Source organism: Littorina saxatilis, linkage group LG17, assembly GCF_037325665.1.
Source record: "Littorina saxatilis isolate snail1 linkage group LG17, US_GU_Lsax_2.0, whole genome shotgun sequence".
NCBI lineage: Eukaryota > Metazoa > Mollusca > Gastropoda > Littorinimorpha > Littorinidae > Littorina > Littorina saxatilis.
The window spans coordinates 1,290,750-1,316,827 of record NC_090261.1 but is presented as its reverse complement, the minus strand read 5'-3'; the positions used below and the strand labels follow the sequence as shown (position 1 = coordinate 1,316,827).

The following is a 26,078-nucleotide window of genomic DNA, read 5'->3' as shown; positions in this document are numbered from 1 at the left end:
GGGGCACAACTGCATGCACATTCTCTGTACAGCACTTGTTCCCCTTCCCATGCTGTCTATTGCTCCTTCTTCTTCTGCGTTCGATGGTCTATTGCTCCGTTCAGAGAGAGAGAGAGAGAGAGAGAGAGAGAGAGAGAGAGAGAGAGAGAGAGAGAGAGAGAGAGAGAGAGAGAGAGAGAGAGAGAGAGAGAGAGAGAGAGAAACTACATGAACAATGAACAAGCGTCTTGGAACTTTATTTTTGTCACATGCAACAGTCACAGAGTCAAACATAAACTTTCAGAATCTCTCGCATGTTTTGCGGCCAATGCCACCATCTCCACTGTCCTCAGTATCCAATCACTGATAGTCATCTCACATATGGATAGCATGTCCAACACATAAAACACAATAAGATAGGCCCTTCTGGCAGTGAAGACAGGCCGCCCAGTGTCAGTGCATGGAATCAGACAATGGCGCATGTCCAACACATAAAACACAGTAAGATAGGCCCTTCTGGCAGTGAAGACCGGCCGCCCAGTGGTCTCAGACAATGGCGTACTGTTCGTAGAGCAGCTCTCTGACCTTGAAGTAATCCTCGCACAGCGTCCCCTCCACCTGGATACGCCCCGACTCCTGAAAGCAAACACACAGCAAAAAACATTTCAGTAAAAACCACTAAACACACGCACAGTAAAAACCACTAAACACACGCACAGTAAAAACCACTAAACACACGCACAGTAAAAACCACTAAACACACGCACAGTAAAAACCACTAAACACACGCACAGTAAAAACCACTAAACACACGCACAGTAAAAACCACTAAACACACGCACAGTAAAAACCACTAAACACACGCACAGTAAAAACCACTAAACACACGCACAGTAAAAACCACTAAACACACGCACAGTAAAAACCACTAAACACACGCACAGTAAAAACCACTTAACACACGCACAGCCAAAAAACACTAAACACACGCATAGTGAAAACCACTAAACACACGCACAGTAAAAAACCACTAAACACACGCACAGTAAAAACCACTAAACACACGCACAGTAAAAACCACTTAGAAACACACGCCAAAAAACACTAAAGACCAAAACAGCCCCCCCCCCCCCCCCAAAAAAAAACAAAAAAAAAAAAAACCCACCCCAAAACAGTTGTTGTACAACTTAACACACGCACTGAAAACAAAACCAAATAAGCACACGCACATCAAATAAACAAACAAACAACAAAAAACAATACTAAACACAATCACAGCACACACAACAAACAACAAAACAGTTAAACATAGCAAAGCTAAAAACAAAAAAACAAACAGAAACAAGAAAACTAAAAACATGCACAGCAAACAACAGGCAACTACACTCAGCATCTAATATCATTGACCGGCCTGCAAAAAACAGTCCCGAAAGAAACCATTAGCCAAATGCCTCCCTTCCAATCTGCTTTCTCATATTACAGGGGGGGGGCTTTTTCTTTTCTTTTTATTTCAGGGGGAGGGGGTGGGGTGCCAATGTCGCAGAGTGCTGGTGCCGTGTGGACCAGCTTGTCGTCACTGAGAGGTGTTGTAAGGAGCCTGGTGGTGGCAGAGAGAACACTATCCAGTCCTTGTGGTGGCAGAGAGAACACTATCCAGTCCTAGTGGTGGCAGAGAGAACACTATCCAGTCCTAGTGGTGGCGGCACAGCGTAATACTATCCAAGTGTTCCTGTCCCCACGCTGTCACCTGACCCTGGTCCTGACGAAGAGTGTCGGTGACACGGGGCACAAATCAGGCGCTGTACTCACACGCCGAACATCAAAGACACTCGCTTCCTCTCCCCCACCATTTCTTCTCTTCCAATGCACTCTTGCTGGGAAGAAAGCGCGGGATCATTTTCAGGGAAACTTGGGAGAGAGAATAATTGCCAGCGGTGAGAGGACTGTTTGATGGCGGGGGGAGAGACATGATGTGGTGGACACACAGGGAGAAACACGTGGACTCCACCACACTGTCATCTCCCTTACGGTCACCCCCACTGCTCTCCCCTGTCTTACTTACCGGCCTTTGACCGGGGGAAAGGCAACGCCTCGCTAATACCTGGGGGATGTCAGGCTGAAAGAGACGTCCTCGTCTGCCACGCCAAGTAAAACACGTACAGCGAATTTACTGCGTCCTCTTTGAAAGCGAGGCTGAGAGAAAAACAAAAGCGGATTCCTCTCATTGTGGGCACGTGGTGAAAGAGAACCACGCACAGTTGTAATGGCAGCATCACGTCGACATGCCTCTTCCACACAATGGCTTCCTTCAAAATGATATGATTGCTGCCGACAAGCAAAGCCAGGGGACTTAACTCAGAAGTTCGGGTCACGCTGACCCCACTCAGCAAACAGGAAGTCAACGTGAGTGACGTCAAAAGCCGGACACTGCATCAAAGGCAAGAGCAAAAAGATGCCAAACAGCAGCACAATCATCGGCCTAATCCCCACACTGAAAACAGGATGCAGGCGGAAGCGAACAAATGAGGACACACTAATTAGGTTCCCAGTCATACTCTTGAAAAAACACCATCAGAAGAAAGATGAGAAGACCTCGTGATTGAATTCAGCCCACTCAGCTAAACAACAAGGAATAGATTCCAAAATGGCGGGAAAACACTTTAAGAGAAAAATAATGTAAGGGTTAGAAAGAAAAAAGAAAGAAACACACATGGACATGAACGCTCCACAACAGAATACATAAAACGACGTAGAAGCAGACAAACAATTGAGGTTAATCACCGCCACTGTCACAAACGAGGGCCCCAAAGGGTTTAAAATCGTGATCGTGATTGGCGTTTTTTGACCTTTCTGTGACCGTGATTGCCGAAATTTCCATTTCTGTGATCGTGATGAGACTTTGCCCGTGATCCGTGATGACAAAAAAATCAAGTCTCGTGATCGTGATCGTCATTTGTTTTCGTGATCGTGATGGGCATTATTGCAAAGCATTTTATTTTCAACGTACATTTTTCACAGCTGTATCACTCTATGATCGTCTATTCGTCAAGGTGTTTGTGATCGTGAAAACAAAAATGAAGGTAACTGTGATCGTGAAAGCTAAAATTTCCCTTCCCGTGATCGTGATGATACCCCCCCCCCCTTTGGGGCGTGACTATTAGGGTTTAACGTCCTCTTAGACCAACTGGTCTATATTGGGACAGGTATTGGTAATACGCTGAAGATATGGTGTGATACTTTGATTCGAACAAGCCCGCTGTGGCTGTCTTCTTCGACACACCAGCATTGGGTTTGTCTCGTCAAAGTATCGAAATACGATCATGATAATCAGAGACGAGAGATGATGCATGCGTGTCTTCGTGTTTTCCAAGCCCTGAGACTTTCGCTGTGAACGTGGGATCTTTTTCGTGCGCATGTGTGCACACGGGGGTGTTCGGACACCGAAGAGAGTCTGCACAAAGTTGACTCCGATAAATAAATCTCTCGCCGAACGTGGGGATCGAACCCACGCTGATAGCGACCAACTGGCTACAAAGCCAGCGCGCTACCAACTGAGCTACGTCCCCGCCCTCACAAACTACATAACAAAGCTTTTTGAGATCTGACAGACATAAAAACAGAGGAGAAGTCAAAGAAAGCGAAGAATGAAAGAAGGTTTTGACAAGAAAAAAGCGGGTCCCGGTGACGCTGGCTTCAAAGGGTACACTCATCATCACTGTTTCAGCTAAACAGCCAACAGGTCCAGCTAAACAGCCAACAGGTCCAGCTAAACAGCCAACAGGTCCAGCTAAACAGCCAACAGGTCCAGCTAAACAGCCAACAGCCAACAGGTCCAGCTAAACAGCCAACAGCCAACAGGTCCAGCTAAACAGCCAACAGGTCCACACAACTAGCGATCCCAGGATGACAAGAATCTCACACAGACAAACAAAGACAAAGGAACGTGAGCTGCATGGATAATCAGCACCAGTCTGGGCTACACAAAGGAGGGGTTAAAAAACACGCCTATCCCAAAAACATCGCACTCACTCCACGTCGCGTGTCAAGACACAAGATGACGCGACAGACAGACCGGTTTGGGGTGAGGGTCGGGTTGGTGTGTGTGTGTGTGTGTGTGTGTGTGTGTGTGTGTGCGTCCATGTGTGTGTGTGTGTGTGGGTGTGTGTGTGTGTGTGGAAGGGAGGGAATCAAAAAGTAAAGAAGCCCCAAAGCAAAGCCAGACAAAACTTTCCAACAACAGGAAGTGAGATAAAAAAAACCAACAACACCAAAAACAAGTGGAAGAGTAAGTTGTGCGAGGAGGCAATGGGGAGTTTTGAGAGGATCAAAGATCTATAGCAATACCTCCCCGCGCCACAGCAGGTCCGGTCAAAGTCCCTCACTGTCAAAGCCAGGCATACGGTGAATTCTTTATGAAAGTTATGGCACGGGTGAAAGTGAGATCAAACAGCGTGCAATGCGGGTCCTCGCCGAGACCTAGCAGACAAGTGCAGCAGCCAGACACCATGAAAGACGGCAGAGGGGGGCACGGTCACCCCACAGGAAACGCTTGATGCGTTACACTGCGGGATTGGAACCGCCAGCCCTGTGTATCAAAGGCAGGGTGTGCATGTCTGTGCCAATGGCGGGCAAGGAGAGCCGACAGCCAGACACAACACGGACTTTGATCGCTGAGGCTCACATCCTCCCAGCTTCCTCCTCTCGACGTGTGGGTGACCCTTTGTGTCAATATCCCGGTGGCAACGTATGGAGCGGTGTCGCTGTGCATAGAACAGATTCCTTGCCACCTACTGTTGACCGAGGAAGCGCCGGGGACGTGGGTCAAACTTGCAGCACCATTCAACACTTTACTGTCGATATGTGTGCGATTTGTGTATGGGGGGGGGGGGGGGGGGGGGGAGAGAGAGAGAGAACTTTGAACTTTATCACAGGAAAGATAGCATTAGGTCCGTAGGAGAGAGAGAGAGAGAGAGAGAGAGAGAGAGAGAGAGAGAGAGAGAGAGACAGAGACAGAGAGATAGAGAGAGAGAAATAGAGAGAGAGGGAGAGACAGAGACAGACAAACAGAGAAAGAGACAGAGAGAGAGAGACAGACAGACAGAGAAAGAGACAGAGAGAGACAGACAGACAGAGACAGACGGAGAGATACAGAGACAGAGAGAGAGACAGACAGACAAAGAACGAGACAGAGAGACAGACAGACAGAGACAGACGGAGAGAGAGACAGAGACAAAGAGAGACAGAGAAAGAGAGAGAGAGAGAGACAGAGACAGAGACAAAGAGAGAGAGAGAGAGAGAAACAAGACGCTGACCCTGCGAACAGCCACGACGTTGTTACAGATGAGGACCCCAGCCCCAAACTCGCAGTGGATGCCGGCCTTGGTCAGCGTCAGTTTGAAGTCGGACAACTTAGGCTCGTTGATGAACACCGCGCTGTGTGCTGGCACCTGTAAAATATAACCACGTTGTCATCATCATCATCATCATCATCATCATCATCATCATCATCGTCGTCATCAACGTCCTCAGTTAGCCATCCCGGCACTATGTGTGTGTGTGTGTGCGTGTGTGTGTGTGTGTGTGTGTGTGTGTGTGTGTGTGTGTGTGCGTGCGTGTGTGTGTGTGTGTGTGTGTGTGTGTGTGTGTGTGTGTGTGTGTGTGTGTGTGTGTGTGTGTGTGACTGACTATTAGGGTTTAACGTCCTCTTAGACCAATTGGTCTATATTGGGACAGGTATTGGTAATACGCTGAAGATATGGTGTGATACTTTGATTCGAACAAGCCCGCTGTGGCTGTCTTCTTCGACACACCAGCATTGGGTTTGTCTCGTCAATGTATCGAAATACGATCATGATAATCAGAGACGAGAGATGATGCATGCGTGTCTTCGTGTTTTCCAAGCCCTGAGACTTTCCTTGTGAACGTGGGATCTTTTTCGTGCGCATGTGTGCACACGGGGGTGTTCGGACACCAAGAGAGTCTGCACAAAGTTGACTCCGATAAATAAATCTCTCGCCGAACGTGGGGATCGAACCCACGCTGATAGCGACCAACTGGCTACAAAGCCAGCGCGCTACCAACTGAGCTACGTCCCCGCCCCTAGTGTGTGTGTGTGTGTGCATGAATGTGTGTGTGTGTGTGTGTGTGTGTGTGTGCTTCAATGTGTGTGTATGTATGTGTATGTGTGTGTGTGTTTGTGTGTGTGTGTGTGTGTGTTTGTGCATGAATGTGTGTGTGCGCGCATGTGTGCATGTGTACGTGTGTGTGTGTGTGTGTGTGTGTGTGTGTGTGTGTGTGTGTGTGTGTGTGTGTGTGTGTGTGTGTGTGTGTGTGATACTGACCAGTGTGGGAGGAAGAGGTTCCAGTGTAGGCACCACGTCGGCCACAGGCTTCAGTTCATCTGCAACAACAACATCAACTCGTGTTCATATCACACCGTGCATTTGTTGAACTAATTCTCAGGAAGCTGAACACGGGCATTCACATCACAAACAGAAAAGCAATTCACAAGCCCCGTCACACTGATAACCACAGGACTTGCAGCACACAGCACCTGCCCGTCACACGTCACAGCCACGTTATCCTTACCGTCCTCCTCCGCCTTCTTGTCCTTGCTGACGTCATCACTGAGGCTGTCGGGCTTGTCGGCTACCATGGAAACGTGACCGTCCACCCAGGCCAGCTCCATGTCGCGCGCTCTGGAGAAACTCAGCGAGCTGACCAAGTGATCACGCAGACGGACCTGGACAACAAACACAACACAATCACAATGACTTCACCCACCTGGACAACAGACACAACACAATGACTTCACCCACCTGGACAACAGACACAACACAATGACTTGACCTGGACAACAGACACAACACAATGACTTCACCCACCTGGACAACAGACACAACACAATGACTTCACCCACCCGGACAACAGACACAACACAATGACTTCACCCACCCGGACAACAGACACAACACAATGACTTCACCCACCTGGACAACAGACACAACACAATGACTTCACCCACCCGGACAACAGACACAACACAATGACTTCACCCACCCGGACAACAGACACAACACAATGACTTCACCCACCTGGACAACAGACACAACACAATGACTTCACCCACCTGGACAACAGACACAACACAATGACTTGACCCACCTGGACAACAGACACAACACAATGACTTCACCCACCTGGACAACAAACACAACACAATGACTTCACCCACCTGGACAACAGTCACAATGACTTGACCCACCTGGACAACAGACACAACACAATGACTTGACCCACCTGGACAACACACACAGCACAATGACTTGACCTGGACAACAAACACAACACAATGACTTGACCCACCTGGACAACAGACACAACACAATGACTTGACCTGGACAACAGACACAACACAATGACTTCACCCACCTGGACAACAGTCACAATGACTTCACCCACCTGGACAATAGACACAACACAATGACTTCACCCACCTGGACAACAGACACAACACAATGACTTCACCCACCTGGACAACAAACAACACAATGACTTCACCCACCTGGACAACAGACACAACACAATGACTTCACCCACCTGGACAACAAACAACACAATGACTTGACCTGGACAACAGACACAACACAATGACTTCACCCACCTGGACAACAGACACAACACAATGACTTGACCCACCTGGACAACAGACACAACACAATGACTTGACCCACCTGGACAACAAACACAACACAATGACTTCACCCACCTGGACAACAGACACAACACAATGACTTCACCCACCTGGACAACAGACACAACACAATGACTTCACCTCATGGCCAGCACACGGTGCAGTCAGAAGGCCAAAACACACTGACACAGGCAAACGAAATACGGGAAAGTCATCCGCATGTTCGCAAGACTTGCATTCCAAACGGGGAAGGATGCACGCATGGAAGTCTGGGTGTTCTTCAGAATAATTCTAATCATCTCGATTAAAAATCTGCCACACATCAATTACTCAATACCTACCCCTGTAAAAGTAATCCAAATTCAACCTTCAAGAACACTCTCCCGCACACACGCTCATTTTATCTATCTGTTTGTTTGTCCGTTTGTCTGTCTGTTTGTTTGTCCGTTTGTTTGTCCGTTTGTCTGTCCGTTTGTCTGTCTTGTCCGTTTGTCTGTCTGTCTGTCTGTACGTTTGTCTGTCTTGTCCGTTTGTCTGTCTTGTCCGTTTGTCTGTCTGTTTGTTTGTCCGTTTGTCTGTCTGTTTGTTTGTCCGTTTGTCTGTCTGTCTGTTTGTCCGTTTGTCTATCTGTTTGTTTGTCCGTTTGTCTGTCTGTTTGTTTGTCCGTTTGTCTGTCTGTTTGTTTGTCCGTTTGTCTGTCTGTTTGTTTGTCCGTTAGTCTGTCTGTCTGTTTGTCCGTTTGTCTATCTGTTTGTTTGTCCGTTTGTCTGTCTGTTTGTTTGTCCGTTTGTCTATCTGTTTGTTTGTCCGTTTGTCTGTCTGTCTGTTTGTCCGTTTGTCTATCTGTTTGTTTGTCCGTTTGTCTGTCTGTTTGTTTGTCCGTTTATCTATCTGTTTGTTTGTCCGTTTGTCTGTCTGTTTGTTTGTCCGTTTGTCTGTCTGTTTGTTTGTCCGTTTGTCTGTCTGTTTGTTTGTCCGTTTGTCTGTCTGTCTCTCTCGCACATTGTGAAGACGTATGAGCAGAAGACTGTAAATTGAAGCAAGAGGGCGTGTTGGCCTGACGAGGGCGTTACCTGGTAGATGTGTCGCTCAGTGGTGGCATCAATGACGTCCCCCACTGAGGGGCAGAAGACGTGGCCCTGCACGGCGCCAGTAGTGCTGCAGAACTCGGCCAGTGAACTCGTCGCCTCCTCCGTCCCGTGGATCAGCACCTGGTACACACGTCACAACACACGTCACTACACTGCCCTTACACGTCACAACACACGTCACTACACTGCCCTTACACGTCACAACAACTTGACTTACACATCACAACACTTCCCTTAACTGCTCCTACAACCATTGCTGGGCTTTCTTTACACATCACAACACTTCCTTTAACTGCTCCTACAAAATAACAACCATTGCTGGGATTTCTTTACACATCACAACACTTCCCTTAACTGCTCCTACAACCATTGCTGGGCTTTCTTTACACATCACAACACTTCCCTTAACTGCTCCTACAACCATTGCTGGGCTTTCTTTACACATCACAACACTTCCTTTAACTGCTCCTACAAAATAACAACCATTGCTGGGCTTTCTTTATTCACACATCACAACACTTCCCTTAACTGCTCCTACAACCATTGCTGGGCTTTCTTTATTCACACATCACAACACTTCCCTTAACTGCTCCTACAACCATTGCTGGGCTTTCTTTACACATCACAACACTTCCTTTAACTGCTCCTACAAAATAACAACCATTGCTGGGCTTTCTTTACACATCACAACACTTCCCTTAACTGCTCCTACAACCATTGCTGGGCCTTCTTTACACATCACAACACTTCCCTTAACTGCTCCTACAACCATTGCTGGGCTTTCTTTACACATCACAACACTTCCTTTAACTGCTCCTACAAAATAACAACCATTGCTGGGCTTTCTTTACACATCACAACACTTCCCTTAACTGCTCCTACAACCATTGCTGGGCCTTCTTTACACATCACAACACTTCCCTTAACTGCTCCTACAACCATTGCTGGGCCTTCTTTACACATCACAACACTTCCCTTAACTGCTCCTACAACCATTGCTGGGCTTTCTTTATTCACACATCACAACACTTCCCTTAACTGCTCCTACAACCATTGCTGGGCTTTCTTTACACATCACAACACTTCCCTTAACTGCTCCTACAACCATTGCTGGGCTTTCTTTACACATCACAACACTTCCCTTAACTGCTCCTACAACCATTGCTGGGCTTTCTTTATTCACACATCACAACACTTCCCTTAACTGCTCCTACAACCATTGCTGGGCTTTCTTTATTCACACATCACAACACTTCCCTTAACTGCTCCTACAACCATTGCTGGGCTTTCTTTATTCACACGTCACAACACTTCCCTTAACTGCTCCTACAACCATTGCTGGGCTTTCTTTATTCACACTAGGGTTGAGGTGCACGAAACGAAGTCGAAGCCACCCTTCTTCTTCTTCTTCTTCTTCTTCTTCTTCTTCTTCTTCTGCGTTCATTGGCTAAAACTCCCACGTTCACTCGTGTTTTTGCACGAGAAGATTTTTACGTTTATGACCGTTTTTACCCCGCCATTTCGGCAGCCATACGCCGCTTTCGGAGGAAGCATGCTGGGTATTTTTGTGTTTCTATAACCCACCGAACTCTAACATGGATTACAGGACCTTTTCCGTGCGCACTTGGTCTTACGCTTGCGTGTACACACGAAGGGGGATAAGGCACTGGCAGGTCGGAACATAAGTTGACCTTGGAGATCGGAAAAATCTCCACCCTTAACCCACCAGGCGGCAGCGGCCGGGATTCGAACCCACGACCTCCCGATTAGGAGGCCGGCGTCTTACCAGCTGACAGATACACACAAATGTATAGGAGGGAGATCGTATACTACCGATGCACACAAAGAGAGATACCATTCAATAGAGACAGGGGAATAAAATGCAGACAATAACATTGGTCAGCAACACAACTTTTACACTTACTCGCGAGCACACGGCGAGATACACATACAGCCACAGACGCGAAGCCACAACCACACACAGACAGATACAGACACTCACAAAAACACACATCCATAGATACACAAACAGACATTGACAAACATCCATCGTTTATGCACACAGACACACACTGACGGACAGACGACGAAAGGAAGGACTGACCAATCGTCTGGGTTTGACCGTGGACAGATATCGTCGGATGGCGTCGCCGTCAGACCGTCCCTCGAAGTCGATGTACTGCACGCTGGCGTTGATGTCCAGAGTGACGGTGGACGACACGCACTTGGTCGGGATCTCGGACGTGTCTGTGCACAGAGAACAATTACAGTAGACGCACGTGCACATACTGAACCGTCTTCAATTGGACACATACTGTTCTGCCTCCCAGTTAACCCCACTTAAAGACAAACATAGCATGAGAGAATCAGAATGACGAGAGAGAAAAAAAACAAGGTTTCAGAGAATTGGCAAACATGTTTTGTCAATATATCGATGTAAACACATTCTTCGTGGGTTTGTGAACATTGAAATAGACGACACTACACAACCATTCTGATATTGGGCAAAGTACAGTTCTTGTTACAGCCATTGCCAGACTGATTAAAACTAAGGTCCACAGACATCCTGTGCTCCTTATTGATTTTCAACAAGTAATGAAACCAAGTAAACACAGAATAATTGGAGTAAAACATTAATCCCCCTCTTGGCCCCACAACTCTTCCATAGATTGCATCCGCGGCGCATGTTGGTCTTCAGCTTGTGTTTGAGAAGCAGGTACCGTGTTGGCGGTGTCCTCTGGGAGACGCAGACGGAATCGGGCGGATTGTGAGGCAAACGGTCCTCGTCAAACAGAGTATCACCCTGCACTTCACACTCACACCCAGTGGAAAGGGCCGCAAAGCAAACCACCAACCGGAATCATTGCCACAGATTGGCGCAGACACAAATATGTGCTTTACTATTTAAGGTTTCCCACAAGACGGGAGAGAAAGGGGAAAAGTTGGGTAAAGTTTCAGTCCATATCTATGGTGTTGATGACACGGTTTTGAACGTGAAGGAAGAAGCAGGGCAGTGCACGGCTCTACACTCCTGTGGGGGAAACAGCGGGGAGTACTGTGGGGGAAACAGCGGGGAGTACGCGACAGGCGGACACTTTACTGTGTGACTTTCTGTCCAGAGGAAGGGATTGTTTTCGAGTGAAGATATCAGACGGTAACAGACAATACTGTCAGATGAATAATTAAACATCGCGTGGGCCAACAAGTAAACATGTCACAACCTCAGGAAAGGAGTTGTCAAGACAAGAGTACACAAGCACGTAGGCAAAGCCAGAGAGAAAAACAGAGCTCAAAAACAATCACCAAGAAAAAGCATCTCAATATTACAAAAAATGTCCTTTTGACATTTTGAAGGCAGTAGAGCTGCAAGAAAACCAATCATATGGTAGCACCGTGATTGACAGATGTTGGCCTGCCAGTCATGACCGTTCGACCCCCCCCCCCCCCTCCCAGTCCCTAGAGGACGTGACAGAGCAAGTGGTCTCCCTGACAGACACCGTGACCGTGCATGAAGGTGGGGCCGTCACCACACACAGCTGTACAGTAACTCTTTCATCTCAACCACACACAGAGCTGTGCAGTAACTCTTTCATCTCAACCACACACAGCTGTACAGTAACTCTTTCATCTCAACCAAACACAGCTGTACAGTAACTCTTTCATCTCAACCACACACAGCTGTACAATACCTCTTTCATCTCAACCACACGGAGATGTACAGTAACTCTTTCATCTCAACCACACAGAGCTGTACAGTAACTCTTTCATCTCAACCACACACAGCTGTACAGTAACTCTTTCATCTCAACCACACACAGCTGTACAGTAACTCTTTCATCTCAACCACACACAGCTGTACAGTAACTCTTTCATCTCAACCACACACAGCTGTACAGTAACTCTTTCATCTCAACCACACACAGCTGTACAGTAACTCTTTCATCTCAACCACACACAGCTGTACAGTAACTCTTTCATCTCAACCACACACAGCTGTACAGTAACTCTTTCATCTCAACCACACAGAGCTGTACAGTAACTCTTTCATCTCAACCACACACAGCTGTACAGTAACTCTTTCATCTCAACCACACAGAGCTGTACAGTAACTCTTTCATCTCAACCACACACAGCTGTACAGTAACTCTTTCATCTCAATTACACACAGCTGTACAGTAACTCTTTCATCTCAACCACACAGAGCTGTACTGTAACTCTTTCATCTCAACCACACAGAGCTGTACAGTAACTCTTTCATCTCAACCACACACAGCTGTACTATACTGTAACTCTTTCATCTCAACCACACACAGCTGTACAGTAACTCTTTCATCTCAACCACACACAGCTGTACAGTAACTCTTTCATCTCAACCACACACAGCTGTACAGTAACTCTTTCATCTCAACCACACAGAGCTGTACAGTAACTCTTTCATCTCAACCACACACAGCTGTACAGTAACTCTTTCATCTCAACCACACAGAGCTGTACAGTAACTCTTTCATCTCAACCACACAGAGCTGTACAGTAACTCTTTCATCTCAACCACACAGAGCTGTACAGTAACTCTTTCATCTCAACCACACACAGCTGTACAGTAACTCTTTCATCTCAATTACACACAGCTGTACAGTAACTCTTTCATCTCAACCACACAGAGCTGTACTGTAACTCTTTCATCTCAACCACACAGAGCTGTACAGTAACTCTTTCATCTCAACCACACACAGCTGTACTATACTGTAACTCTTTCATCTCAACCACACACAGCTGTACAGTAACTCTTTCATCTCAACCACACACAGCTGTACAGTAACTCTTTCATCTCAACCACACACAGCTGTACAGTAACTCTTTCATCTCAACCACACACAGCTGTACAGTAACTCTTTCATCTCAACCACACACAGCTGTACAGTAACTCTTTCATCTCAACCACACACAGCTGTACAGTAACTCTTTCATCTCAACCACACACAGCTGTACAGTAACTCTTTCATCTCAACCACACACACACACACATATGCACACGCACATACATGCATGCATACATACAGAGACAAAGAGAGAGAGAGAGAGAGAGAGAGAGAGAGAGAGAGAGAGAGAGAGAGAGAGAGAGAGAGAGAGAGAGAGAGAGAGAGAGAGAGAGAGAGAGAGAGAGAGAGAGAGAGAGCTGTGCATTGCCGTTCTTTGTGCCAGTTGTACACAAGGCAAACACTTTGTTTCCTTATCAGCGCAGAATCAGAAAGAGAGAAATGCATTTGTATCTTTGACATCGTAACAGCCGAGCATCAAATCGTTATCGGGGCATGTTAGGCTGTAAGCCTTTAAATATGGCATGCAAGATCTCCACATGCACCGATCCCAGCCCGTAAAGATCACTATAACCGTATTCAAATGAGAGACGTTCCAATCCAGAAACAATCTACGTCGTGTGTGTGTGTGTGTGTGTGTGTGTGTGTGTGTGCGCGTGCGTGTGTGTGGGTGTGCGTGCGTGCGTGTGTGTGTATGTGAAAGAGAGAGACAGAGAGACACATAGACAGAGAGCGAGAGAGAGAGAGAGAGAGAGAGAGAGAGAGAGAGAGAGAGAGAGAGAGAGAGAGAGAGAGAGAGAGAGAGAGAGAGAGAGAGAGTCCTGTGATTCGCGACAGAAGGGTTTTAACGAAGCAAATGAGTGACATAGGGCCTGTATGTCAGTGTGAGATAGACAGCTCGGGGCCGAGAGAACTCCACGTAAGTCGTTCCTCGGGGACCTTGCTTGGTGGAAGTGCTGGCGAAGTCAGGCAGTGGGAGGAGAAAGGAAGGGCATTAGTATGCAAATGACTGGGAGCACCGAGACTAAATCAGCCCCGAGACACAGAGGTCCCGTCGAGTGACGCAGTAGCGGGCTGTTCCATCACCATGTCAATGGTTTGACGTCATGCCGGGTCAGTTTTCAATGTCCCCTACTCTGGCTCTTCCAGTGCTACCCCCACGTCCACCTCATGTCCACCCCTTCAAGTCTTCCAGTGCTACCCCCACGTCCACCTCATGTCCACCCCTTCAAGTCTTCCAGTGCTACCCCCACGTCCACCTCATGTCCACCCCTTCAAGTCTTCCAGTGCTACCCCCACGTCCACCTCATGTCCACCCCTTCAAGTCTTCCAGTGCTACCCCCACGTCCACCTCATGTCCACCCCTTCCAGTGCTACCCCCACGTCCACCTCATGTCCACCCCTTCAAGTCTTCCAGTGCTACCCCCACGTCCACCTCATGTCCACCCCTTCAAGTCTTCCAGTGCTACCCCCACGTCCACCTCATGTCCACCCCTTCCAGTGCTACCCTGGCCCCCACGTCCACCTCATGTCCACCCCTTCAAGTCTTCCAGTGCTACCCCCACGTCCACCTCATGTCCACCCCTTCAAGTCTTCCGTGTCACCCTGGTTTCTGTCACTCAGCCGCGCTTTTCAGTCTTTTGGACACGTTTTCTTCACTGTCCTTGAAATTTGAGATTTGGTCTTATGCTGTCTCTGAATTCATCCTTTTTTTTGCTACTTTGTCCATATGCCCATCCATTATGTTGTTCAGTATTTGATCTTCTTTGTCCATATGCCCATCCATTATGTTGTTCAGTATTTGATCTTCTTTGTCCATATGCCCATCCATTATGTTGTTCAGTATTTGATCTTGTTTGTCCATATGCCCATCCATTATGTTGTTCAGTATTTGATCTTCTTTGCCCATATGCCCATCCATTATGTTGTTCAGTATTTGATCTTCTTTGTCCATATGCCCATCCATTATGTTGTTCAGTATTTGATCTACTTTGTCCATATGCCCATCCATTATGTTGTTCAGTATTTGATCTACTTTGTCCATATGCCCATCCATTATGTTGTTCAGTATTTGATCTTCTTTGCCCATATGCCCATCCATTATGTTGTTCAGTATTTGATCTTCTTTGTCCATATGCCCATCCATTATGTTGTTCAGTATTTGATCTACTTTGTCCATATGCCCATCCATTATGTTGTTCAGTATTTGATCTTCTTTGCCCATATGCCCATCCATTATGTTGTTCAGTATTTGATCTTCTTTGCCCATATGCCCATCCATTATGTTGTTCAGTATTTGATCTACTTTGTCCATATGCCCATCCATTATGTTCTTCAGTATTTGATCTTCTTTGCCCCGTTCAGCTCATCCTGTCTTTGACCACACATACCCCCTGCCCCTCTCCCCCCTCCCCGTGTCACAAGTAAAGTACAATACTTTCTTCTCTACTTCTGTTTCTTTCCAAGGACTCCGGTCCTTTTCTTCTCATTTGTTTCCCCATCACTACTCTTATTCCTGTGACAACAGTTGCCTTGCACATGATAACTCTTTTTACGTGTGTATTACCCCTGGGCTGCGCTACCTGTGTTCAAAGCCTTCAAATTATTCAAACCAATCATTTAATCCATCAAAGAAATAATCAATCATCCATCAGCTGAATCTGTGGAATCAATAAATCAATCCATCAATCAATCAAGCAATACATCAATGAGTGTCGTCTTGGGAATCAATCAATCAATCCATCAAGCAATACATCCATGAGTGTAGTCTTGGGATTGCTGTGTGGCGCGGTACAGTCAGTTTGTTATTCTGACTGTCATCCTTTGGCTTGGTCCGGTCAGTGTCAGTCTCCTCGCCGGATTTGTTTTCTTCTTTCTCTAGCCACCGATTTCTTCTTCTTTTCTGTTCTTTTTTCTTGACAGATTCTCGTTTTACCCGTCTTTCTCCCATCACGCGATCTATGTGTGTGCTGATCTTGAGCCCAGCAGTACCACAGCACCAGACGCGCTATTCCACCCCAGAGTTATCGACTCTTGTTCTGCCCGGGGTTGTCTGCCCCTTTCACAGTCCGCCACGACTTCACTTCTGGCACAAAAGACAACAACAGTCTGTTTCGACAATCGATTTCACACTTTTTCTTCTTTTGAAGTAGATTTTCTCATGTTGGTTCTACGTCCGAATGTTTCTTAAGCTCTCAAAACCTGTATACTCTCAACCTTTCTCCCAATTGAATTGCTTTTCTTTGTGAAGGTTTCCTATCGCAAGGCTTGTTTTCGTATCTGTGGAAATGTTTGTTGAAATCACTTGAACTTTTACGTGCTGCAAAGTATTTTGAAGATTTGTGTTGTGTTAGTGCATCTGGGTCCCATTAGTTTGAAAGAGAATCAAAACTTGACTAAATGTAATAAAAGGAACAGAGAGAGAGAGAGAGAGAGAGAGAGAGAGAGAGAGAGAGAGAGAGAGAGAGAGAGAGAGAGAGAGAGAGAGAGAGAGAGAGAGAGAGAGAGAGAGCGAGAGAGAGGGAAAGAGAGAGAGCAAGAGAGACAGTCAGACAGAGAGAGAGAGAGAGAGAGAGAGAGAGAGAGAGAGAGAGAGAGAGAGAGAGAGAGAGAGAGAGAGAGAGAGAGAGAGAGAGAGAGAGAGAGAGAGAGAGAAAGAGAGAGATGAAATCTGCAGGGTTCTGTGCATTTAACGGACTTTAATCTTATACACCAATAATCACAATCTTAACCGTCTTTTCTTTCCTCCTACAGACTCGCCAAAAGTTTACGGAGGAAATCAAACATCTCCCTCTCTCCCTCTCTCCCTCTCCAAAAAGAAAAAGAAACCCAAAGAAATAAAAAAATCAAAAATAAAAGAATTAGAGAAGAAAAAAAAGCTGCATGGGTTTAGAATAAAGGCCAGTTTTGCCTTGTCATCGTACGTTCAACTCAGGGTTCAGACGGGAAAGCCCCACAAAAACAGCAGCCCAGCAAAATACTGGCACCAAAGGGAACCAGTCCACCTAACGGGATCAACTTGAGAAATGAAATTTCATCCAGAGAAGGAAAGTAATTGCTAAGCAAAGCAAGCAATGACAACGTGACATGCAGCGGGATTAAGTCATGACATGATGGATCACCCGCTGCCACAACATTCAATAGAATTATACTCCTTTTTCTTTCACTCCCCCCCCCCTCCACCTCCACATCACTGCCGCCCCTCCCCCTCCCCCCTTTTGCTATTGAAGACGGACAGTCGGTTCCGCAATTGTCCGATACTGTTCAGAAAGTACTGTTGCAAACATTCAAAGCCTCAGCAGATACCATCAACAAGTTAGTGTGCACACTGGCTGAATTATACAAAGCCTCAGCAGATACCATCAACAACTTATTGTGCACACTGGCTGAATTATACAAAGCCTCAGCAGATACCATCAACAACTTATTGTGCACACTGGCTGAATTATACAAAGCCTCAGCAGATACCATCAACAACTTATTGTGCACACTGGCTGAATTATACAAAGCCTCAGCAGATACCATCAACAACTTATTGTGCACACTGGCTGAATTATACAAAGCCTCAGCAGATACCATCAACAACTTATTGTGCACACTGGCTGAATTATACAAAGCCTCAGCAGATACCATCAACAACTTATTGTGCACACTGGCTGAATTATACAAAGCCTCAGCAGATACCATCAACAACTTATTGTGCACACTGGCTGAATTATACAAAGCCTCAGCAGATACCATCAACAACTTATTGTGCACACTGGCTGAATTATACAAAGCCTCAGCAGATACCATCAACAACTTATTGTGCACACTGGCTGAATTATACATGCACGCCGCATCAAGTTACAAGCATAGTCAGCAATTCCGATTCCACACCCACATGTCCAACGTTAAAGTGCATGACATGTTCATGTGGTGTTATGAAGCAGCTACTTTTTTTCGGTGGGTGTGGGGGTGGGATAGGATTTCGGAGTTGGAAGATGACGTCTTCTTATCTCACCCACTTTACGAAAATAAGCCGGAATATGTACATGTTGTGGGAGACACGGGCTGAGTTGTTGACTACTAGGGACAAGAAGAAAGGAAAATGTATACGAAGTAAAAAGTTAAAAATAAGAATAAAAATAAAGCCACAAAGGATTATGAATAATGAAAAGGATTGTTCCTTGGTCCCTTTGAGCTACAATATTCCCAGCACGTTCAATGTATGTATGCGCCTCAGTTGCCCTCGAGCAAAATTAAATGAATCGGGAGAATGTTTTTCTTTCAGTTTATTTGAACAATAGGCTACAGTTTGTTTTGCATGGTGCATGTTGCTCGCCACGCTATAAGGCAATCTGGCAGCCTGCAGACTACACGTGTGTCTGGTATCAAGACTCCTATAGCCTACATAGGTTAACTCAGTGCAATAACAATGAGACTTGCAGCAGGATTGAGTCAGGGACATGATGGATCACCCGCTGCCACTAACATTCAATAAGATTATACTCCTTTTCCCTTCACCCCCTGCTCCACCCCCCCACCCCCACCCCCCGACACATTTGGTTTTGTTTGGTCATACGAGGTAAGTTTCGATGTTGCAATTAGATTTCAAAGTGTGTGTTATACTTGTGATTATAACATATAACGTGTTTGTTGAGTCTTACTCACACGCCATCCAGTGAAATGCATTGCAGTGTGACGTCATGTTGACACAATCAATGACGTCAGTGCTACATCATAATAGGGTCGAATAATTGCGCACCGGGTAAGGCAGCCACAATCCTTCACACTTGTCCGACATTCCCCTTCTGGTAGGTCAGCCAGTAAAGTTTGTGGCCGACAATATAATCAATCTTACCATTCTTCTGCATCACGCCTTTGTCTTCCTCCATTTTCTTCTGCTCACTGTTTCTTTGGTGGAATTAATTTTAAATTACTTTTAAATTGCTTTCTCCACTCACACACAAGGTGTGACGTCGGCTCTTCGCGGATAAATTGCTCTTTTCACGCAAGACTTAAAATTACATGGAATATTTTCGCGACCTTTTCTCTCGTATTGACCAAACACTCCTACTTTACGTAAAGCTAATCAAACCAACACGAAGCAACAGTGAAATACAATGTAATACACTTGTGAACATGAGTAAGGAGACAATAACAGTGGTGAAATCACACAGAACAAGAGGCGAAGCCTTCAAGGCTCACGTAAGAAATCGACAAACAGTAACACAAACTCAATCACTCCGTCACACACACACACACACACAGTAAGCATAGGTGAAACTGTGCAAGAAAGCGAGACGCTAGATCTAGATCTGTCTGTCTGCATGTGTAGCCTACTTACAGGGACACGACTGCCAACTAGTCTCGGCCCGCTCAAAATAACAATGACCGAGACTTTCAGTAATTCCTTCGCGTGACGTCTAACCCTCTTACGCCATAATGTGACGTCTTCAAATGTTAAAGTTTCTATCACATACACACACACATACACACGCACAGACAGACAAAGTTTACCATCGCATAGGCTACACTTACGTGAGCCAAAAATGAGAACAATAACTTGGCGATGAAAAGCTTGTGCACGTGCATAAAGCAGAGACTTGGGAGGTCAAGGTGACAGCGACAGTGCACGAGCGGTGTGGAAGAGGCGTGTTCGTCCCATAGCCAAACTGTCCCCACGTGACCACATCCGACACTGATCTTGTAACGGGGGCCTGAGTCTCTTCAATTATCCCCATTCCCCGGGCCCGCTCGGCCAATATCTTACTGTATTAAGTGTGACCCGGGGCACACCAATTCCTCACGAGTGAGGACCCCAGCATCACACTGTGTACTGTTTATGTGGGCAGCATCAGCCTGGCACTGTACAGCTCGTTCTACCTTCATTCTCTGCCTGCACGGTGTGACACAGGAGACTGCGAGACACGTGGTGTAAACCAAGAGTGCTGCCACAGCGAAGAACCATTCTCCCGTGTTTAACATAAGAGACACAAGGCTACAGTTGAGCACTGACTTGCTTTTGAGGGCGACGTGAGTACGGGTCCGATAAAAAAAAAAAGCGTGTGTTAATAACGACAGCGGCAGTTGAACGACCGTTAGTCCTAAGCCTGAATCGAGGACAACCAAAAAAATGTTAAAATAAAAAAGAGCGAGTAACGTGAGGTTTCCAAATGGTGCTCGTATGCTGAACGTGGACACAGCAGTATCCTAGAATACCGTCTCTTCGCCTCATCCTCTCTTATCCCGACACCTTCCCTTCTCTTGCCCAGCTTTCTCCACATCTCCCCTCACCCGTCTGTCCACACCCTCCCTCCAGCCCCCCACTCCCTCTGCACTTGTACATGCAGACCCTCCATCCCCTTGTGCCCCTCTGTCGTGTTCAGACCATCCACCACCACCCCCACTCCCTCTGTCGTGTTCAGACCATCCACCACCACCCCCACTCCCTCTGTCGTGTTCAGACCATCCACCACCACCCACACTCCCTCTGTCGTGTTCAGACCATCCACCACCACCCCCACTCCCTCTGTCGTGTTCAGACCACCCGCCACCACCCCCACTCCCTCTGTCGTGTTCAGACCACCCGCCACCACCCCCACTCCCTCTGTCGTGTTCAGACCACCCACCACCACCCACACTCCCTCTGTTGTGTTCAGACCACCCGCCACCACCCACACTCCCTCTGTCGTGTTCAGACCATCCACCACCACCCACACTCCCTCTGTCGTGTTCAGACCACCCACCACCACCCCCACTCCCGTGTGGCGAATAGGGAAAAGCAATCATGGCGACGGACAGGGTGCAGGGGTACTGACAGGGTGCAGGGGGTACTGACAGGGTGCAGGGGGTACTGACAGGGTGCAGGGGGTACTGACAGGGTGCAGGGGGTACTGACAGGGTGCAGGGGGTACTGACAGGGTGCAGGGGGTACTGACAGGGTGCAGGGGGTACTGACAGGGTGCAGGGGGTACTGACAGGGTGCAGGGGGTACTGACAGGGTGCAGGGGGTACTGACAGGGTGCAGGGGGTACTGACAGGGTGCAGGGGGTACTGACAGGGTGCAGGGGGTACTGACAGGGTGCAGGGGGTACTGACAGGGTGCAGGGGGTACTGACAGGGTGCAGGGGGTACTGACAGGGTGCAGGGGGTACTGACAGGGTGCAGGGGGTACTGACAGGGTGCAGGGGGTACTGACAGGGTGCAGGGGGTACTGACAGGGTGCAGGGGGTACTGACAGGGTGCAGGGGGTACTGACAGGGTGCAGGGGGTACTGACAGGGTGCAGGGGGTACTGACAGGGTGCAGGGGGTACTGACAGGGTGCAGGGGGTACGGACAGGGTGCAGGGGGTACTGACAAGGCTCAGCTGAACCAGAGATATGTCACATCTATGGCTGAACCAGCACACGCTGCTGATACTGATACTGGACAATTCATATTTCCCTTGTGGCCAAAAGCAAGCAAGCGGAGGGACAGGGAACACAGGACATCAGTTGCAAGACTCAGCTAGAGCAACACGCCCTGTCCGTACTGTGCACGTGATGCATGATTCCTTCCCCTGTCCTGCACACATTGCCCTGTCATACTCACTTCATCTCCTGCCTTTCTCGTCTTCCTGTCTGTTGTTGCTGAGGGAGGGGTAAGGATAGCGTTAGGTGGGGTACCGTACTCCATTCATTTCTCCGTCCATACAACTACACAAGGCCTACCGTTACCAGATACCAACTTTCTCATAAACATCCTTCGACATCCCTTTTTCTCCAGTCCCACACTCTCCCTCCCTGTGACACTGGGCTAGCACACACTCTCCCTCCCTGTGACACTGGGCTAGCACACACTCTCCCTCCCTGTGACACTGGGCTAGCACACACTCTCCCTCCCTGTGACACTGGGCTAGCCCACACTCTCCCTCCCTGTGACACTGGGCTAGCACACACTCTCCCTCCCTGTGACACTGGGCTAGCCCACACTCTCCCTCCCTGTGATACTGGGCTAGCACACACTCTCCCTCCCTGTGACACTGGGCTAGCCCACACTCTCCCTCCCTGTGACACTGGGCTAGCACACACGATTGCTGTTTGCTCTCGTGTCATGTCTGTTGGGACCCGGTATCATAGCGACTCTCTCTCCCAGCACCATTGACCACCGCTACTGAACCCACTCCTTGACCCTCCGCCCCGCCCTGGTCACCTAGCTTGACACAGGGCCGCCTTGTCCTCCTTCTCCTTGTCATGTCTATTGGTCCCCAGTATCATATGGACTCTCTCTCACAGCACCATTGACAAGCACTATTCTGTATTCCGCCTGAACCCGCCCCACGTCGGTCACCTCGCTGGACACAGGGCTGACGGTGTCCGGTTCGCCTTGTCCTCCTTCTCCTTGTCATGCACCCTGGAAACCTCGTCCTTGCCTTTCTAAACGTCGCTACAGTTTCACACTTCACGCAAACCTCTCACACCAAAGATGCCATCCTCTGGCAAGAAACCACCAATCCATTATTTGTTCCACTTTGACCTTTGTTTCTGTTCATATTCGCGTTTGTTCCACTTTGACCTTTGTTTCTGTTCATATTCGCGTTTGTTCCAGAATTGAGACACGGGGGGATACATTGCAGCAGTTAGATTTCTATTTGAGGGTCTGCTGGCCATGAACAGGAGGGCAAACTACGTCCTTCCGGTTGTTGCGGAAAGGGGACGGGATGCAAGCTGTGTGTGAGGCAGGCCTGGTCACCTAAGCCACATTTCTCTGTCTAGACTTTCCGAAGCCAGCCTAGGACTACATCTTACTGGCATTGCTTCAAACTGCTGTAACACTGACAGCTCGCACCCCACCCACCCATAAACCACAACACCCCACCCACCCATAAACCACAACAACATGGCAACAGGAACACGCAGACTGATAAATAAAACTGTAGCAAAGTCCTTCCTCGTACAAAGGTATCGACTTTAACTCTGAAATGATCTTTAACGAGTCACGACAGTCGCAGTCACGAGCATCGCATCCATAACAAGTGGCGGCGGTTTAGTCACGCTGACAGCACGTGATAAAGGAGCTCTCCCACCGACATGACAGCGCATCTGACACACGCCGTTTACTAGCACAACGTTCGTTGTGAAACCGCAGACTCTAAAAACAACTGAACTTTCCTAAAACATCACTACATGTACTTCAACTCGCGCTAAACCCTGTCGGCCCCGTCCCTCATAGAACCAAGAAGTTGACGATCAGGTCTCTAAAGCTACCAGAGGATTTATTGCTATAGACACAGACACAAATTCGTTCTATCAAGCTTAGCCCAAAAGATAGCATAGCAAAACGATCAGTTAAGGGAGCAAAACGGCCAAGCAGACATGGCACGCGATGACAGGTTGCGATGGATGGATTTAATAAAGATGGAGATGGCTGAGCGGTGCGGGCGGGAATCAAGGGATACTGTTCAATACAGATGGAGGCGGCCAATCAATCCGCTGTTTCTGCGGTCAGTACAGAGAGGCAAGGAGCGGACGATGGGAGGAGACGGAGGCTGGTCATCATCAATTGGCCATTCCCACAGACATGACAGAAACGTTTTGTACCCACGTGACCGCCCCAGGGACGCAACTCTTTAATTACGGCCTCCGATAGTTCTTGCCCTTCCATTGACACGATCTTTCTATAGCGTGGTGCACGGTGCGGAATGCGCTGAGCGGTGACCCGAGGGGGACTAGGTGGCCACAGGCACGCTGCCTGCACAGCCTGCAAATCATGCTTGTTTTCTCCTTGCCGTCCACTGATGGCCATAACGCCCCACTCAGCCACACACTAATTCCCCTTCTTCTTGGCGCACGGCCCCAGTGACAGGCCAAGTCTTGTTGGAGGCCAAGTCTTGTTGGTGGCCAAGGAACGAGCTGTAAGAGCCATCTACACGTCAGCTAGTCGGCTTTTCGCCCGCTCCGCTACCAGGAGAACAAAGCAAAGCGATGAGGCGAAGAGGGCAAAGAGGTTTTCACCAAGCTGCTCACAATCCCTAATGCCTCTGTTTTTCTCTCGTACAATTCTCGTACGATGGTAACAATGTCTGAAATGATTACAAAGTCCTCACATATAGACCCCCAAAATCCCTGCGACCCCCTTCCTTTACATTTTCTGGTCTGCAGAACACTCGCTAGTCGCTCACTGCTTCACTCAGACGTTTCTATGCGTGAACTCTTTAAGTTTAACGAGAGAGAGAAAGAGAGAGAGAGAGAGAGAGAGAGAGAGAGAGACAGAGAGAGAGAGAGAGAGAGAGAGAGAGAGAGAGAGAGAGAGAGAGAGAGAGAGAGAGAGAGAGAGAGAGAGAGAGAGAGAGACAATGACAATGACAATGACAATTCTTTATTTTACGAGGGTAACAGAATAAGCATTGGTATACTTTTTTGCATTAGGGCTAACCCTAACCCTAACCCTCGCCCTAAAGAGGGACTAAATCTACTATAATAACTACTACTACATACTTACATAATTAGTAAAACAGTATAAGTTTATGTACATAAGTGCATTATATGAAACATTGTAGTTTATAAATGTTCATGACAAGGTGCAAAGCAAAAATTTGCAAGTCAATTAGACTGAGTCAGAATACTATGCAGTAGTACTTCAACTCTGCAATTCCGAGAGAGAGAGAGAGAGAGAGAGAGAGAGAGAGAGAGAGAGAGAGAGAGAGAGAGAGAGAGAGAGAGAGAGAGAGAGAGAGAGAGAGAGAGAGAGAGAGACAATGACAATGACAATGACAAATCTTTATTTTTCGAGGGTGACAAGAATAAGCATAGATATGCTTTTTTGCATCTGGCCCTCGCCCTAAACAAGGACTAAACTATTTTACTATAACTATGACTAGGGGAAAAAAAATTAAAAAAATAAAAAATAAAAACCCCACATTAATGGTAGAACATATAAGTTTATGTACATGAAGCGCATTATGTAGAAGCATTGTAGATCATAAGGTAGTGATCAAAATTGGGCGTAAAGCAATTAAGATAAACGGAAAGTAACCCAACAATACATTAGCTCGGCAAAACAATGTATTACAGAGCCAAATCTTCGTGATTTTGTCACAATAAACCATAATTCCGATAATGAACAACTGTATACAAAGAGAACATACCAATCAAGTTTATTTGTTCATAGAGTTCATTAAATGGAGAGAATATTTGGTTCTAAAAGAATCCGTATTGGTGGATTGCCGCAGGGCGTCCGGAAGAGCGTTCCAGAGGCTGCTTCCTGAATAAGAGAGAGAGAGAGAGAGAGAGAGAGAGAGAGAGAGAGAGAGAGAGAGAGAAAGAGAGAGAGAGAGAAGAGAAAGAGAGAGAGGGAGAAGAAAAAGAGAGAGAGAGAGAGAAAGTGAGAGAGAGAGAAAGAGAATGAGAGAGAGAAAGAGAGAGAGAGAACGAGAAAGAGAGAGAGAGAGAGAGAAAAAAAAAGAGAGAGAGAAGAGAGAGATAGAGAGAGAGAGAGAGAGAGAAAGAGAGAGAGAGAGAGAAAAGAGAGAGAGA

General features: G+C 47.3%; 1 protein-coding gene across 1 annotated transcript in view; it reads right to left on the bottom strand.

Annotated features, from left to right (window-relative positions):
- Window positions 1–220: 220 nt before the first annotated feature.
- The window catches only part of LOC138952399 (cleavage and polyadenylation specificity factor subunit 2-like), a 357,958-nt gene continuing 332,100 nt past the window's right edge, over window positions 221–26,078 (bottom strand). Inside the window, exons 16-21 of the mRNA XM_070324066.1 lie at window positions 10,868–11,010; window positions 8,746–8,883; window positions 6,568–6,721; window positions 6,321–6,379; window positions 5,292–5,426; window positions 221–615 (exon numbers count right to left, since the gene is read on the bottom strand). Coding sequence (XP_070180167.1) covers window positions 526–615; window positions 5,292–5,426; window positions 6,321–6,379; window positions 6,568–6,721; window positions 8,746–8,883; window positions 10,868–11,010 — 719 coding nt within the window. The 3' untranslated portion in view covers window positions 221–525. The remainder of the gene's footprint in view (window positions 616–5,291; window positions 5,427–6,320; window positions 6,380–6,567; window positions 6,722–8,745; window positions 8,884–10,867; window positions 11,011–26,078) is intronic.